The sequence below is a fragment of the Felis catus genome, chromosome B2 (assembly GCF_018350175.1).
Source record: "Felis catus isolate Fca126 chromosome B2, F.catus_Fca126_mat1.0, whole genome shotgun sequence".
In the NCBI taxonomy this organism is placed as follows: Eukaryota; Metazoa; Chordata; class Mammalia; order Carnivora; family Felidae; genus Felis; species Felis catus.
In genome coordinates, this window is record NC_058372.1 from 114,972,880 (window position 1) to 114,990,785 (window position 17,906).

A 17,906-nucleotide genomic window follows, 5' to 3' on the forward strand; every position below is an offset into this window, starting at 1 on the left:
CCATACAATATGGGATTTGCAAAAGCGGTATAAAAAAAACAACCCCCAAACACAGATGTTGCCACTAAAAGAGAGTTTCCACACTCCCATTTGTGAGCAACACTACACACGTTAGGATGAATGTATTTATTTTTTTTTAAGTTTCTGTTTTATGTCCTCTTCCCAGCTAACTTTTATTTTATTGCTGTTTTCCCTTACCTGTAACACATGCAAGCTGGAACCCTGCAAGTAGGCCTTTGCTTTGTGCTTTAAGCCTTAGTCTTGCTGCCTTGAAAAGGCTGGCTGTGCAGTCAAGGCCATTTGGTCCAGCACTCACCTGCAATGCACGACGATGGGGCCCGCGCTGGGAGGGTTGGAGAACTTCACTCGCCGGATGAAGGAGAGGAGCCCTGTGGCATGGTACGGCACTCCGTGGTCAGGCCAGCCGGTGAAGTGGAACTGCTTAACTTCACGGATCTCATTGTACCCCCTCTGTGCACACATGGAAAGAAGGTTTTCCAAAGAACCCAAATAAAGTCATCAAACACAATCACAGGCACTAGACCTGGTTGACAATGAAAAAAAAAAAAGAAGACTATACCAAAGATCATGCTTTTTCTGGAAGAAAAAAAAAAAAAAGTGCTGGCCTGACCTGGCCCAGGAGCTTTGTCTTGATTGTCAGATAACTGCCAAAGAAAGGAAATTAGACGTCTTGCTCAGTTCTATAACTCTGTGTAAATTTTATTTACCTTGACAGTCTGTTCCTTACTTGGGATGACAACACATAAAATTATTAGAAGAGGGAAAAATGGGAAAGCTAAAATGCTGCCCTATTGACCCAAGCACCGAGTTTTCAAGCGCTGAATAAAAGCAACTTTCTAGCTTCTTGCCTCAAAAAGATTTTAATGCCTTGCTTATCCATGTTGAAAATGGTTTTGAAGCACAGCATGAGGGATTTTCCAGGACAGTGCTACTCTAGATTGTTTCGTAAAACTATACAGACAGCTACACTGTTTTTTGGGCAAACGATGTTTCCTAATTCTGTGAAATACTTCAGCACAGAGTATTACTTATAGTAACAAAAATACAAGATGAAAGGGAAGCCTCATTGTTATGCCAACTCTTCCATTGGGTTAATTTAAGAGAATATTTAAATGCACACTTCAAAGCTTTCACCTTTTGGTTAAAAGAAGCCCGCAGATTGCTGTAGCACAGCTTAGAGAGCATAGAAAGAATGCTGCAGAATTTAGTTTTAAGAATCCACATTTGTAGCCAAAAAACCGCACTATAATCTAGGTAACTGCAACTGTACTGTGAGCTATCTGTGATATCTCCATCTCACTTGTTCAATCAGAAAATGAAGAAAAATCCCATGAAATAAATGAACCACACTGAGAAAGCTGAGATTCTGTCCTATATAGATAGACCAATAGCATCAAAACCCATGGAAGCCAGAGATCAGGTCTTATTATTCTTTCTAGTTCCAGTTCTTACACAATACCCTACACACAGCAGGGTTTAACAGATAATTATAATAGTGACAATGATAAACATCCTCATGGAATCATGCAAATAAAACATCATTTTTCTTTACTGTTTTCTTTACTATATTCTTTACTATTCTTTACTACTTTTCAAGTCAACTCTAGTGAGGAAGATCACTAAATTGTTCTAAGATCTGGAGTGGCTCACGTGGTTGAGCATGTGACTCTTGATCTGGGGGTCATGAGCTCAAGCCCCATGTTGGGTACAGAGCTTACATAAAAAAGAAATTAAAAAATTGTTCTGAGGCCTGATTTCAGACAATTACCTCTCCTCCATATTAATCCTTTGACTGCAGTGGCTTGCTCTAAGGGCCTTGTTCTTGTTAGTAAACTTTCGTAAAAAGTTCTTTTTAATATCTGGCAATGCATGTTGTCTTAGAGCTCTTTTTATTTAAATTTTCCTAGGTAATTTTCAAATGCATGGTTAAAAAAAGCAAACTGGGGCGCCTGGGTGGCTCAGTTGGTTAAGCACGTGACTTCGACTCAGGTCATGATCTCACAGCTTGTGAGTTTTTGCCCCGCGTCAGGCTCTGTGCTGATAGCTCGGAGCCTGGAGCCTGCTTCAGATTCTAAGTCTCTGTCTCTCTCTCTATCCCTCCCTGGCTCGTGCTCTCTCTCTCTCTCTTTCAAAAATAAATAAACATTGAGAAAAAAAAAACAACTACTCTTTTCCAATTCTAAATTACAAGAAAACAAATTTCAAAAAAATCCAATGATGTTCTAATTAGTATTACATTAACTACATAAAGTGGTATTAACATAAAATATTCTGATTCTGGGCCACGGTACATCTCCATTTATTTATTCAGATCATATTTGATGTCCTTTAATACACTTGTGGGATTTAGTCACCTAGGACCTATATCTTTGTTGAATATATTTCTAGATACTTTAGAAATTTTTATTATTGTGAAAGAGATTTTTTAATGTCTACTACTGTTTACGGCTAATATACAAAAAAGCTAACATTTATGAATATTTATCTTGAATTAGCCAACTAAATTATTATTAGTTCAATTTTAAAATATTATCTCTAATTTTCTTGGTATAAAATAATTTCATGTAAAAATAACTTTATCTTTTCTAATAGTTAAGCAATTTATTCCTTTTGTTGTCTTATTTCATTTACTAGAACATCCCCAAATTTTGAATACTAGTGAGTATAATAATCCACATCACACTCCTGATTAAACAGTGATGCCTTTAGGGTGTGCACTCCTTAACACACGTGCTACTAGTTACTGTTGAATCACCTTTATCCTGTTTAAGTTGCCCCCTTATTTCCCTAATATAGGTTACTTCTATAAATGTACATTACAATATCTATGAAAAAATCATATGGTTTTGCTCCTTTAAGGAAGATGTGATGAAATATCCAGTTAGATTCCTACCATAGGAATGATATCCTTGCATCCCTAGAAAACCATCATTATAGATCATGTTGTGATGTTTTCTTAATTCACAGCTTGTTTCAAATTTTCAGTACTTTAGTTGAAGTTTTTTCAAGCATGTTCCTGAATGAAACTGGTCTTCAAAGTGTGTGTGGAGAGAGAGAGAGAGAGAGAGAGAGAGAGAGAGAGAGAGAGAGAGAGTTAAAAAAGGGGAGGAGAGAAGAGTGTGAAAGAGTGTCTGGTCCTGTTATCACAGCTTTGCTAGCTTTCAGAATAGGAGCACTTGGGTGGCTCAGTTGGTTAAGTATCCGACTCTTGGTGTCGGCTCAGGTCATGATCTCAGAGTTCCCGAGTTCCCGATCCGCATCAGGCTCTGCACTGTCAGCAAGGAGCCTGCTTGGGATTCTCTCTCTCTCTCTCTCTCTCTCTCTCTCTCTCTCTCTTTCTCTCTCTCTCCTCCCAGCCTACTGGCTCTCTCAAAACAAATAAACTTAAAAAATGTAGAATATATTTAGTTGGTTTTGATGGTTTTCTATGGTCTAAATAGTTTTATTGACAAAGGCATTCACTGTTCTTCAAAGATTTTAATTTTTTGTTCTTTCCTCACACGTAGGTGGCTTTTTATTCATGGTCAGTGATGGCCTTGGGCACTGGGTGTGGGACTCGGGTCCCCCAACCCCCCAAGCCTGAGGCTCCCATCAGACCCAGTGACGATACCATTCGTCCAGGGACCCGGCAACACCTAGGAAATGCCGACCGAGCCTGGGGTGAGGGGTGAGCTGGGTGCACCCCTGGATCCCAGAGGGCCAAGCTCAGCATCTGGGCTGCTGACCGCCCTGCCCTCACCTGCCGCTCTCACAGCCAGGTGAGGATGGGGGGACAGGGAAGGGAGTTGGGGGTGGCATGGAGGGCTGGGCATGGCATGTAGAGTTCATGTGCACAGGACAGCGACCATGGGGGGAAGGTGTCAGGATTGGGCTCCAGGGTCGCAGCTCTGCAGGTGGATGGGCCAGACGAGGAGACCGCACAGACAGAGGGGGAGCAGCCATGCCCACGACACTGGTCACAGCCACCATCATCTAGTGGTAGAAGCCTATGCAGGCCCAGCAGGAGAGCTCCAAGGAGCAGGGATGCAGGCTCTGGATGGCCATGACCACCAGCCCGTTGGCCATCTTATCCAAGAAGCTCATGGCGCCATACACGAAGGGTCTGCTGTGCGTGTGGGGACCGATGAGATCGGCCGTCATGGACACAAGGTGAGGAGGACTGTGGCGCAGCCCGTGCCCAGCAGAAACCTCAACTATAAAACCATAGTGCAACTTAATGGTAAATTTTAAGACTCTAGTTTCTTCTATCATCTATTCAGGTTTCTAAGTCTTCTTGGGTCAAATTTTGAGAATTATTATTTATTAGAATTAAGGGATTTAGGGGCGCCTGGGTGGCGCAGTCGGTTAAGCGTCCGACTTCAGCCAGGTCACGATCTCGCAGTCTGTGAGTTCGAGCCCCGCGTCAGGCTCTGGGCTGATGGCTCGGAGCCTGGAGCCTGTTTCCGATTCTGTGTCTCCCTCTCTCTCTGCCCCTCCCCCGTTCATGCTCTGTCTCTCTCTGTCCCAAAAATAAATAAAAACGTTGAAAAAAAATTAAAAAAAAAATTAAGGGATTTAGACTAAAATCTGTCTCCAAGTTTACACGTAATATTTTGTATTGCTTTCCCAACAGGAAGTATAACTGGAATTATACGCTTTTTGTGTTTTCTAATATTGCACAGTTTGGATTGTCCCTCATTTAGAATCGACAGTGGTTTAGTTCTTTCATTGATCTTTTTAAGGAACTAGCTTTTTGATCTAATTTATTCTTTTTTTGTTGGTCTTTGGTTTATATTTAATTTTTCTCGTTCTATCGATTGTTCTCTGATTTTCTAGTTTCGTGATTTTTCACATAATTCTAGATCATCTTTCAAAATAGAAATCATTTATGTATTTAATATGTATCCCAAGGTTTACAACCATGCCTGGCACATGGCATGCTCTCAAATAAATATTTGTGGAATGAATGAATGAGTGGATTTCATAGCATAATCAAAAAACAAATCTTGACAGGAGCTTTAAGAGAAAAAACAGTTTCAATATACATATTTTATAAGAGAATTTTAGGGTACTTACCCTTTCCAGAGTGAATGTCCTAACTACATATTCAGCAAGTGGTTCCATTTCCACACAAGTGACTTTGAAGTCACCATAAACTTCAGTATCATCAGGCCAATACTTATAGCATTTAACCTAAATGACAAAAAGGGTATATAGGTGGACCTGAGTACACGTTAACCAAGATGATTTAATTTCAGTGGTCACTCTTTAGGTTACAGTAAAAATACGGTTAAAAAAACTATAGATGAGATAAAAGAATCTATTACACAATAAATAGAAAAACTTGCTGTAGTGTCTTTACAATATATAGCCCAATGATGCAATCGGAATCTAGTATAAAATCAAAGTTTCTTTTATTACTCAATAAGAAATCAAATAATTTCTCAGCCATCAAAGATCCACTTAGGAGCACTCATTTGAAATGCTATGCCTACAACATTTTAAAACAATTAAATGAGATTCTATTCTAAGTGTTTTCTGTTTGGCTACTCAACTTACACTCATGTTTTGTGAAACAAGAAAAAAAAATCTTTTTTCTCTTACCCGGCCAACCTCAACTAAATTTGTAACCATCACAATGCAGGCAGACTGTTCTTGCCAGATCATTCTCCAGAAATCATATACTGTTTCATGAACTGGGCCTTTGAAGAAATTAATTTGAATATTATGTTATCAGATACATTTTGTAGTTAGAAAAAGTAAGTGGTAAGAAGTATATATATATATATATATACATATATATATATATATATAAAGTAAAAATCAGAATAAACTAAATAAACAATGAAAACATATTAAAGGTCTAACGCAAAAAGTTGTCGAAATTACTTAAATTCATTCTGTATCTAAATTCACACTATAGCAAAAACAGGCATATACCACCTTTTTTTTTTTTCAATTTGCCTTTTATACTTTCCATTCAGAAGAAGTTATCACTAGTTTTTAGGTTATTTATATCTGTCACTAAGTTAGTTTGATGCATCTTCAAACATATGTAAAAAATAGGAAGTCTTACATGACCATCTACCAAACAGCATATATTACCAATGAAATATATCCACATCATTTATGAAGCAGTGCATGTTTAGGGATTAATGAAGAAACATCCATACTTATAAGCAAACATCCCAACCTTATATTATCACCTCCAGACTGCAAAAGCACCTACTGGGTTATACTCTACTCAGTGCCATTAAAACAAAACGGGGTATCCTGGGTGGCTCAATCGGTTGGGTGCCCGATTTTGGCTCAGGGCATGTTCTCGCTGTATGTGGGTTCGAGCCCCGCGTTGGGCCCTGTGCTGACAGCACAGTCTGGAGCCTGCTTTGGTTCTATGTCTCCCCCTCTCTCTGCCCCTCCCCCACTCACTCTCTCTCTCTCTCTCTCTCTCTCTCTCTCTCTCTCTCTCTCTCAAAAATAAACATACATAATTAAAAAAAATGAAAACAAATCAAAAAATCTCCACATAACTAGAATACTGTCCACCACGGATGATCTTTCTAACTTTCAAGAGCTTACAATTCAACTCAATTAATGCAAAGATATGTGGAAAAACTTAGAAAATGACCTCTGTCAAAAGAGCAAACATAGCTTTTGTTTTACTTCCCTCTTTTAAGAAATAAATAACGGTGCAGGTTTATGACGGACAGTGGTCAATATGGAGAGATAACTAAGGTGTTTTAGGATGCTCTTATTCCCCGGTGTGCCACTGTAACAAGATTTCTCTGCCTTTTTGTATTTTCTACATAGAATGAACGTGACGAAGTTCCCTTTAGCCCTTAGTTTTCTCTCTGTCTTAGCTTGTAAAACTTTGCTGGAAGAGAGTCTAACATCTCATTATAACAATATCAGTCTTGGGTACTACTCCATTCCAGCCACAGACTATGCCACACACACACACACACACACACACACACAGACACACACACACACACACACAACGGCAACTTATCCAAGGTGAGACCTCTCTTGCTTTCATCAAAAGGAGTAATTCCTCTGTCCAGCACTATTGACTAGTGCTCTGGGACATCAAAATACCAAAACCCAAGTCACAAATAAGCAGCTTCTTGTTTACTTTTAATCAAAAAACAAATCAAGCTTTAAGTTATATATGTTTTACACAGATAAACCAATACGTATTATACAAATGAATAAAGAGCAGTCTCACTTAGAAGACCTGATCTTTTTTTCCAGTTCAGTCAGATAAAAAACAGCCTATGGATGAATAAGTAAGTTTGGATGCTTTTTATCATTTAAAAAGGCAATGTTTTACCTTGAGTTGCAATGTAGTGGCTTGGTCTCTGGTAGCCCTAAAATAGGAGAAGAAATTGGTTATCATTTTACATCAGTATCAGAAATAAATGAATGAAGGCATAAAAAGATGAAGACAACCACCTGTTAAGATTAAGTTATAGTAAAAAGTCCAGAAATGAGTAGTGAACTCATAGTTCACTTCTCAAACCTAGGTTATCTGAAAGGTAAACATAAAACAAAAATTAAATGTTTTAAGAGCTCAGATTAGAATATATATTGCATAATTGAGTTTTGTTTGCTAAGGAATAACCTCATAGATATTGTTTGGTTTTACTAAAATGTTTATGCCTTCATGTTAATCTTTAGTCATTCATTCCTGGCAAATCGTGTTCAAAAATATTAATTCTCATCTTATCATCCAAAAGTACAACACACTGCATTACAAATGGACAACGACATATTAGAACCATAAAAAAATAACAGAACATTCCAATGTTAGAGCTGGACAATGCATGTGTGCATTAAGTCAAAGTCCTGCTGAGAAACTTTTGAGAATATTCCTGTACTATAATATGTTCAGGAATCTGCCAAAACTATTTTGTGTGTGTTGATAATATACACACACATAATTACAGGTACACACATATATAGGGAAAAAAGAGTTTTAAATAAAATGCATCGTATCCTGAACAAAAAGTTTAGCACTTTTTTTTATTTTTAGTGTGCCAAGAGATTTAGGTGCTTAAACATTTAATACGATTTCAACAAAGAAATTATTCCTGATAAGAAATAAGTTGTTAGTTGCTCTCAATATGAATTCCAGTACATCATGATTAGCAAAACTGTTAATGGTACAATAGAGTTAAGCTTCGAATTTGTTTTGTATTTATCAAAGGACTTTAGCGAAAGCCTGTGGTACAATTTGTCCACATACTGGTGTGGGCAACTCGATGCACATATAAATGCACGTAAACTGAGATCCCCAATCTAAAACTTAATAGGTGGAGAATCATACTGCTGCAAATTTGGAAGTTTTCTATTTCCTCTTACACCAAATAGTATGAGTTTTCACGGAAAATTTTTTTCCCAAGCTTTATAAAGCATTCATCTCCCGTTTTTCATGAAAAATTTACCAAAGAAGACTCTTTTAAGTATAATAAACTAACGGGAAAGGGAACATAATGGAATTGTGTAGTAATCAGCCAAAATACACTGGGGTCTTAGCAAAAAGACTGGATAACAACACAGTCTCATTTAGAACACACAGTTTTACCATATGTACCATAAAGTAGTATTATAACAAGGCTCCAGTGTATATGTCTTGGCAGAAAACCAAGGTTAAGCAGAATAGATAGGACCAAGTACAAATTTGTTAGAAAACGGTTGAATTTTTTATTCTAAAGAGTGGATCATTAGCTGCACTTTCTCTTTTGAGATGTCTGATAAATTTAAAATAGTAACTGAGAGTAAATTGATGTTCAGAATGTTAACCAGTATACTCAGACACTATATGTAATAAAACTAATTAGTTCAAATATATAAATAATGACAATTCGCAAAATAACTGTAAAACATGAACTTAATAAATGTGACAAATGTCATTTCCTGTTTATGGAAATTAGAAAACGTTGGGGCCTAATTTTCATATCTTTTATATAACTCTAAATGTATACTACATGTATGCTGCAATATTTGATACTTCCAACTTTTGCCTTATAATTAATGCATGTTTTGAACTGGTTAATCTTAGCACACCTAGGTATGAATTATTGAAAAAATGGCTGAAGTTTCAGGAGTGCTTAATATTTGCTAGGCATTGTGCTGAGTGTTCAATGCATTACTTTATTTCTTATAACAAATTGATGAGATTAGTACTATTATTATTATCCCCATAGTAAAGATGAGGAAATTGAGGCACAGAGAAATGAAATAACATTCGCAAGATTTCCAGCATGATTCTGACCCATGAAATAAGAATAAAGGGCCTGTCCTTCTTCTTCTATGTAATGTAGCATCATGGCTTCTTTGACAATATTTTATCTTTTATTTGGTAATTACTTTCTATTAAATAGACAATTTGCATGTAGATGCTTGTAACCCAAATGTAACAGTGGAACGTATGCTCAAAACAAACTTTTTGATTTGCATGATTCGATATATATGTGTGATATGTGTATTTTACAAATGCAATTTAGTAATTATTTTGCCTAAGCAATTTTAATACTTTATAAGCCAATACCACACACCACAAAATAGTCTTCCTACCCATTTTTAACATCAGAAGTCAAATGTAAGAAGTAAAATTTCAGAATCACTAATACACATCATACTATCCAGCTTCTCACATGTTTGGGGAGGGGTAAGAATAAAAGCCAGAAACAGAAATCATCAACAAATAAAACTCGAGTACATAATAACTTGTCAAAAGCTAAAAATGGTCCTGTTTTTCTAAACATAGAAAAGGGAAGGAGGTAAAATAGATCTTCACACATGTAAAGGAGTTACAAAAAAAATGACATAGATATACTGTATGAGGCTAATTAGGTGAAGCATGCAGAGATAACTAGTATTAAGCATTAGTAATAACTGTAATTAAGAATAGTTATATTAAATATTTATAATAGGGTGCTGTTATTTACATATAGTGGTACTTACATCCCTGTACAGCCAAATCTACAGCCCAAACCAAAGTCAGGTGTGAAAGAAAGCACAACAACGTCAGTAAGTACTAGGACGTAGAACAAGGAAAAGTGTACAGTTTGTTCTTTATTTTAAAAAGCTAGCAATCACTTTATAGGTAATAACAAGCAAAAAGATTCACATATATAAGCCAACAAATTGGGCACACTAAACTATAAAAATACTTACATCTATGTAGTTGGCATTAATGTAATCTGAAGAAGGATCATCTTCAACAGGTTGCAGAATTACTCTGGAGTGGTCATCTAAAATTTTTAAATAATAACATCATAAAGAAAATTATTTTAAACAATAAAATAATAAATACAAAATAAAACATTCAATTCCCCCTCTGTGCTGAGACAATGATGTTGGTAGAGACTTAAAATAATTCAGTGGTTGGATAATGGATAATGGATAATAGCTTACCCATAATATGCTATGATTCAAATTTCCTTAAAGAAATACAAGAACTTTAATGAACTCATTAATTATTATAGTATTCTGTTAATAAAGCTTCACCGACTAGCATCTTCATGCTTAGGAAGTTTTCAGGGAGCGTGCTAATGTCTGTCTGATGAATCATCCTTTGAGTCTTGGATTTGTGTGTAAGAACTGAACTAGCTTTAACTTCTAATTTTGCTTTCTAGACATGGTTTTAGAGGGGTGGGATCCTTTCCTACTGCACTTTAGAGCAAGTGAGCCACAGAACTAGAGTGAATTTTGATTCCCTGCTCTCAACTTCTTAGTTCTTGAGGGTCAAGATTGAATTCTGATGTATTCAGAAGATATTTTAAAATAATTTAATTTTTTTTTCAACGTTTATTTATTTTTGGGACAGAGAGAGACAGAGCATGAACGGGGGAGGGGCAGAGAGAGAGGGAGACACAGAATCGGAAACAGGCTCCAGGCTCTGAACCATCAGCCCAGAGCCTGACGCGGGGCTCGAACTCATGGACCACAAGATCGTGACCTGGCTGAAGTCGGACGCTCAACCGACTGCGCCACCCAGGCGCCCCTAAAATAATTTAAATTGAGAATTGAATGGTCTAAGTAAATCATTAGCTAGTTACAAACTAAAGTATGTTACTTTTCTTACTGTTCTGTGGTTTCATATGATAACTAATTTATTGATCCCATGTATACCTCTTGAAGACTTAAGGAGGAATTAGTCCCTAATGATAAATAACATAGCAACAGGAGTTCAGACACCGGCTCAAAGAAAAAATAAAGGTTATGTGGAAAGAATAACACTCCCACCTTGAATAGTTTTGGTAGAAGTTGTTATAACAATTTATCACTGAAAAGACCTTTCTTTTTCATTGTTTTGATATTCTCAGCTGTCAATAACACCCCGACACATAAGTGTGCAAACATAAAATCAAGTGGCATGTTATCTCCACTGGGTGAAAAGTCTGTCAATTTAATTAATGAAGATGATGACAATTTTAGAGCCACTGCCAATAGGCAATGCTGTTTTAATATTAAATAGATTGTAAACAGATGTGCCACCCTCTGGGACTCTCTTAAAGTTCAAAACCATATAAGGAGGAACTGCAACCTATTACTTATCTTCCACACACAATATTTACATTTACCAAGAATTGTATGAGAACTTACATGCTATAATGTTTCCATATCGATTTTTTGCTCTATTTTGATCTTTTTTAGCTACATCCCAAGATGCTGACTGTCCTTCAAAGAAGCTCTGGAAAAAAAAAGAAGAAGAAAGTAACAAGAAGACTGAATTTAACTCCTTTTCTTGAATCAGGTTTTTCTGTTCTGATGACCAAAATAGTAAAAGCCACTTTCCTCAGGGAGGAAGGAAGTCCTAGAGCAGTAAATAAGTTCTCTTTTCAGACCTCAAACTTGTTTGTTGGCCTCTTACTTGTTCATCTTGGATGGGACTGAGTTCAAAAGGAGGACAGAAAACAACTTGAGGAAATAAAGGATTTTGAAACTATTTCAAATTTGAGATCGCTACGACTCTGAGACATGGAAGCAGAGAAAGCATCAAAACTTCAAAACTACTTTTAATGAGTATCTTTCAAATGTTTTTCTTTTAGCATTTATAGCAGGAAAAAGAAAACCTGTTTTCCCCTATAATTATTCATTAAATCATGTGCAATACATCACATTTCAGTTTCTTTGAAGATCATGAAAAGGACTGAGTCTGTACAACAAGGGACCATATGAAAATTAAAAAGAGTCACCATATCCAAGAATCTTGGAACAGATGAATTTGCTGATTGGTTTAATTACCATATGCAGCAATTTAAAATATGGGTATAGATTTCTTTTGCAGTAAAGCTTAAACTTTGCTCAACACAGGAAATGGGGTCTTCAAAGAGTCAACGGTTTTTGAAGTGAGGTACACAGGAATACACATAAAATGAAGAAAAAAAAACACCCCAGCTCTGGCAGAATATTTTAATTCCTTACACTATTTTGTTGCCACAGCCAAGTGTTTCTGGTATATGTCTAAAACCAACTTTCAAAATTCAAAGCTAATTTTATTCACAACTCAGGTATACAAGCAATCAGTCAATAAAATACAGAGCTTTGAAGATTCTTCATGAAGTTGAGTGTATTTTGGATGGTCTTTCAAGGTCAAATACTGCTTGGATACTTTCACTTTAAATATGTGTATATGGTGATGGAGGAACTTCCTTCTATGCCCCAGACTGATACTTCTTAGTAAGTGAAGAGTGGCAAAAGAACTTTTTCCTTTTTGCTATGTTTGTTGAGATGTTAAGGTTAAATCATTTCCTGTGCAGTAAAAATCCTGGTCTTCTGGATTGAGCAGGAAGGGGAAATAAAGTTGGAAGAAGAATTTCCCACATCCTTCTTTTGGCTTCCTAATATTGTCTGGATTTGCAGTGCTCTGTCTTTCTACGCAGCCACTCTCAACCAACAATGCGCCAAGAAAACTAAGAGTGACAAGTAGGACAAAGATTAACCCCATTTCTCAACAGAGGGTCAATACGCAAAGAGGCAGAGAAGGACCTACTGCTTACGTCATTCAAATGGCAGAATCTGTAATGATACAGTGGAATTCAAAGTATCCTGTTATAGATCTTTCAGTGGGGAAATATAGGGTCTAAAAAGTAGTTTTTAAATAGCAAGAATAAAATTCTGGAATCGAACATTTAAGAATTTTTCAAGTGAATTCAGACTCAGATATATCCCTAGAAATTGCCCTTTCTGTCAATTCCATCTCTGCCCACTCCCCATATATACATTTGAGTATATGCTCATGGACTCAAGATTAGAGAGTCTACAGAGTATTCCACTCCTTGTTATGTTAAAGGGAAGGAAAAGTGTTAAATTCCACTATTATGATTAGAAATAAGATGTAACATAGTATTGAAACTTTTACCTCGTATTCCTCTTTGAACCCATAGCTGTCTGATGTCTTCATGAGATTAATGTGCTGCAATAAGTCGGCAACCCTGATGGCTGGGTGCAGCTGACCCGTCTGGTAAGGGGATTCTGTCCCCTCACAGAGGTAGCGAGGTACATCTAGAAGACGACTGGACTCAGCTGTAGCACTGTGGTTCTCATCTGGCATTTTTCAGATTCCAAAAGATTAAAAAAAAAGACAAAGTTATCTTGTTTAATACATATCTATGCAAAGAAAATTGTAAGAACTTAAGATTTTTCTGATATCAGGAAGAAGAAAAAGAAATATAGCATAGATCTGGGGCAGCTTCCCTATACAGACAAAGTCTTTTATATCAGCTCAAGGTATGAGGTCACAGCATATTATGCTTATATCACCACGATAACAGATGCTGTGAGATGTAGAGACATCTGATCCACTTTTAGAAAGTCTAAGTGGGAGATCTGGCTGAGTTCTTCCTTTTTCGTGTATCTGCAGTCATAGCAGCATAGGGTAGGACCAGAAGATCAAGTTGTCAATTGGAGAGGTGTTTTCATTGTTGAGTAAACTGAACAAACTCCTTCCCAACAAGATCCCAACCTCACTCATGGACCCAATCTAAGCAACCTATCCCCATAGGACTGCTGTCCTTAGTCTTGCGCGCCTACTATGCCACCTGGGGCTACTTAGAATGGTACACTCCAGACTGGGAAACATGAGCATTCTACAGAATCATCCCTGGGGCCCACTATGCCTGGTAGCCAGCTTATATGTGCATTTAGTCTTAGTCTCTACTCTTTTGGTTTATTGTTATGGTTACTGTTTTGATTGTAAATATATTTTGACTTTTCTGCCCACCATGTGAAAAGAAACGAGGGTATATCTTTGGGGCAAAATGTGTAGGTAGTTCCTGTGGAATTCTTCCCTGGCCCATCCAGGCTGAGCTACAAAGCTCCTTCTTTGTTTCCATGGCCTCCTCATGTACATGTCATTTCACTTACTCTATATTTCAATCATTTGTTTACTGATCTTTTTTTTTTTTTTTACTAAATTCTGAATGCTTAAAGTATAGAGACAGAGTCATATTTTTCTTTTTATTTCTGCTGACTGCTGCAAAGCAGTCATTCAATAAATATTTCGGTGAATGAATCAATTAAAATAAACAGAATCCCTTACCACCCACGTTTAAGTGTAGGCCCCATCCCAATTGTGTCATTAGCTTAACATGAAACTTTTAACTCTCTTTGTCATAAGGAAGAAATGAACAAGAACATTATACCTATGAAGAATAAATATTATTTTAATGACCACAGCACTAATCATTACAATGAGAAAAAGCATGCTTATATTTATCACATTTAAACTTACCACTTTCAAAAAAAAAACACAAATGTTTTAAGGGTGTTACTTTGGAAAGCATTATACTGCCATATTCATTAACAGAAGAGAAAGTACACTCTTAGGGGAACTTTTGTTTTTAATGATAATGCATACTGTAGAGAACGATATTTAATTAACAGTGAAACATATTTCAAGGGCTGGTACATTTGCCTGTTCTATCACCAACTCTACAAATAGGATATGGCAAAAAATGAATTGTTGTCCCCATGATAAACATTTTTTCTTCCTGGAGAAGGGAAAAAAAAAGAACCCCACAATCAGATTTGTGTGCTTCTACAATTTAGTTTGATTGCATTTATTTTACTTTCCCTTGTTAGGCTGAATGCCTTTTTTTTTTTTTTTTTTGCATTTACTTCTAAAAATATCACATTGAATCCCAAAAACCCCTGGTGGATTCTTTTGTGACCTAACCACCCAACTGAATTAATCTCTCTTAACCCAGGCTTTGCCCACCCTCTACACACAAACATTTGCTAACAAACATGATTCATGAGTTTCCTCTTCTTCCTATGAGGCTACACTCGGTTGATCTATCTTTGCTAAAATATTAGAATCAATAGATTAACATAGACATTAACATAAAAATTAAATTCAGAAGCCACTGATTTGGGCACTATCACAGAATATACAGCTTAGGATGAGAAGAGGACAGACAATGTTGGAAAGGGAAAATGCAATCACCCAAGCTGGGATACGGTAGCCTGGGCTGTGCGGAGCAGTACCAGAGCTCGTATCATACCTGCTGGGGCAGTGGAATATTTACAATTATAACAGGCTCAGTGAGAAATGAAGAAGTCACCCATATTCCAAATCTTCCATGATTTGTCCAATATGAAATAGACAGTGCCTTTTGTTTTGCATTAAGCTTTCACACATTAATACAATGAGCAGTATTCATTAAAATGATCACATATGAATTATTAATCTCAATACATTTTCCACCTCATTACACCACCTAATAATGACACTGGTATGAGAGTACATGTTCTAATCATTATCCTTATTACACATTTAAGAAAAATAACTTCAAATATCTCCTTGATGGAAAGCTTTCTAGAATTCTTTGTGATATACTTACCGGTTATAGGGACTTTAACCCAATGAAGCAGTAAAACACAAAAAAGCAAAAATATGAATCAATATGAAAAGATTCTAAGTGCCTTTAAAATCAGTAAGTAGGTATTAATATCAAGCAATATTTGAAGTGATTTCAAAAATTGCTTTACAAATACAAAATCAAGTGGATGTAAAATAACTGTAAATACCATGATTCCAAGAATGATGAAAATGCAACAAATCATTTCTAAATCTGATATGATTAATGAGATTTAGCTTTTAAAGAATATTTAAAAAAAACAGCTTGACTTTCAAACTGAAATAAATGCATAACAACTGTTCATATGAATAGATTTTATGACTATAATGTTAACTCTAGCCTTCCTTAAACATACATATCTCTTTTCACAGGGCAAATTACTATAATAATCTTTTAAACTTTATAGTTTGTAAAACTCGCATATATTATTTCATTGTCTCCTTACAAAACTGTGAATAAGTTTTCAGATGGGAAAGCACAGACATAAGGTATTTTCATAGGTTCATATTGTGAGTTCCCAAGAGAAGCATGATTTGGACCTGATTCAACATTTTCTTAAAATATTACTGTAATGGAATTTTAACATTTAGGTAACTAATTTTTCCTCAGTGGGTTTTTAGTATTTTAACTGAATTTTACTTATTAATTTGATGGTGACAGCATTCTACAGCATTTTGCTCAACAGAAGATGACATTTTCAGAGGCATTTGGTGCCATCCCAATGATCATGGTTCCTGGCCCCTCCTTACTTGATAGGGCTACCCCTTGGGATGAATTCCCCAGTTCACTTCCCTGCCATTATTGGTGTGGACATCAAAAGGGGAGTACAGTTAGAGAAAGAGAACACTGACTTTCAGATTTTTTTAGAATATATATTTTTTATAGTATAAAATTATAAGTTTAATAATAATTATTTTAGTAAAAAAGAAGTGTATTTCACTTAACTGAATTAATTGTATTGTTCCAAAATATTTTACAAATGTAATTAAATGTGGAATACATGGATAATAAAAACATGCATAAAATGTAAGATAAAGTTTTATGCTTGCAAGAAACTTAAATTTTTATATTTAATGAGAGAATTGGAAGCTTTTAAGATACATTTATCTGGCAATTTCCATATTTCTTTGGTTAAATCTTTAATATTAGAAACACTAGGATAAAACTGATATAGAAATTGTTAACATATAAGCAAGCTGGTCATGAATCATGGGTGCATAATTAGTCAAGGAACAGAGTACAAATTGAAATGAAACTCATTCCATTCTTAAATATACAGTTGATTAAACATTAATTTTACATTTGCAAAGGCCTTATTCATCACTAGCAACATCACTTGTCTTAGATGTTGTATAGTGGTAAACCTTAGCTTATTCTCAATTTCTTGAAGGATAACACATCATGTAAGCTGCATATATAGAATGCAAAACTCCACATGAATATTATAGCAACTTTACCTGCATTTATAAATTCTTAATAAAGGCAAAACTAAAGCAAATGCACACATTTTTAATGTTCACTTGGAAATGTGTTCTTTAGTTGCTATAAACTTAGGGGGACTGAGAAAAATCTCTGCATCAAGTAGATTTTTATATATAAACTAATTATTCAGGTAGCACTGGCTCCTGAGATGTGTGCATTTGGGACCTTTCTACTATCCTGCATATATATACATCAGTCATATATTGAGAACCACTGGACTTTTGCTCCAAATCTAACAGAACCAAGAATTTAAAAATACATAGTTTCTAAAAAGCATCTTATTTGAAATCCACTAAATCTGACTGGGTTGACCACAGTTGCTTTCTTTGATAAGACCAGGACTCAATTTTCAAAATCAAGCTGCTTCCTACCCTGTGGATAATTACTGTGTAGACAAAGCTATAACTCATGCAAGGATGTGTGATCCATGCAAGAAAGAATGATAAAGAATTAGGGCCTCACCTAACACAGCAGTCGGCACAAGTGGATCATTGGGCACTGCAGGAAAACAAAGCTCATGAAGGAATATATTGCCCTAAAGTTGTATTTTAC

At 36.0% G+C, this 17,906-nt stretch overlaps 1 protein-coding gene across 13 annotated transcripts in view; it reads right to left on the minus strand.

Annotated features, from left to right (window-relative positions):
• The window catches only part of PTPRK (protein tyrosine phosphatase receptor type K), a 561,747-nt gene that overhangs the window by 15,805 nt on the left and 528,036 nt on the right, over positions 1–17,906 (minus strand). For 5 of the 13 annotated variants that reach the window (XM_023254331.2, XM_023254334.2, XM_023254330.2 and 2 more), the window contains 10 exons: positions 17,817–17,852; positions 15,855–15,866; positions 13,373–13,557; positions 11,614–11,701; positions 10,183–10,259; positions 9,970–9,987; positions 7,334–7,370; positions 5,605–5,702; positions 5,077–5,193; positions 317–471 (listed from right to left, as the gene is read on the minus strand). In XM_023254331.2, the coding sequence (XP_023110099.1) occupies positions 317–471; positions 5,077–5,193; positions 5,605–5,702; positions 7,334–7,370; positions 9,970–9,987; positions 10,183–10,259; positions 11,614–11,701; positions 13,373–13,557; positions 15,855–15,866; positions 17,817–17,852 (823 nt within the window). Of the gene's footprint in view, positions 1–316; positions 472–5,076; positions 5,194–5,604; positions 5,703–7,333; positions 7,371–9,969; positions 9,988–10,182; positions 10,260–11,613; positions 11,702–13,372; positions 13,558–14,382; positions 15,003–15,854; positions 15,867–17,816; positions 17,853–17,906 lie in introns of those variants that run through there. The other 8 variants (XM_023254332.2, XM_023254337.2, XM_023254335.2 and 5 more) reach the window with 5 other exon arrangements.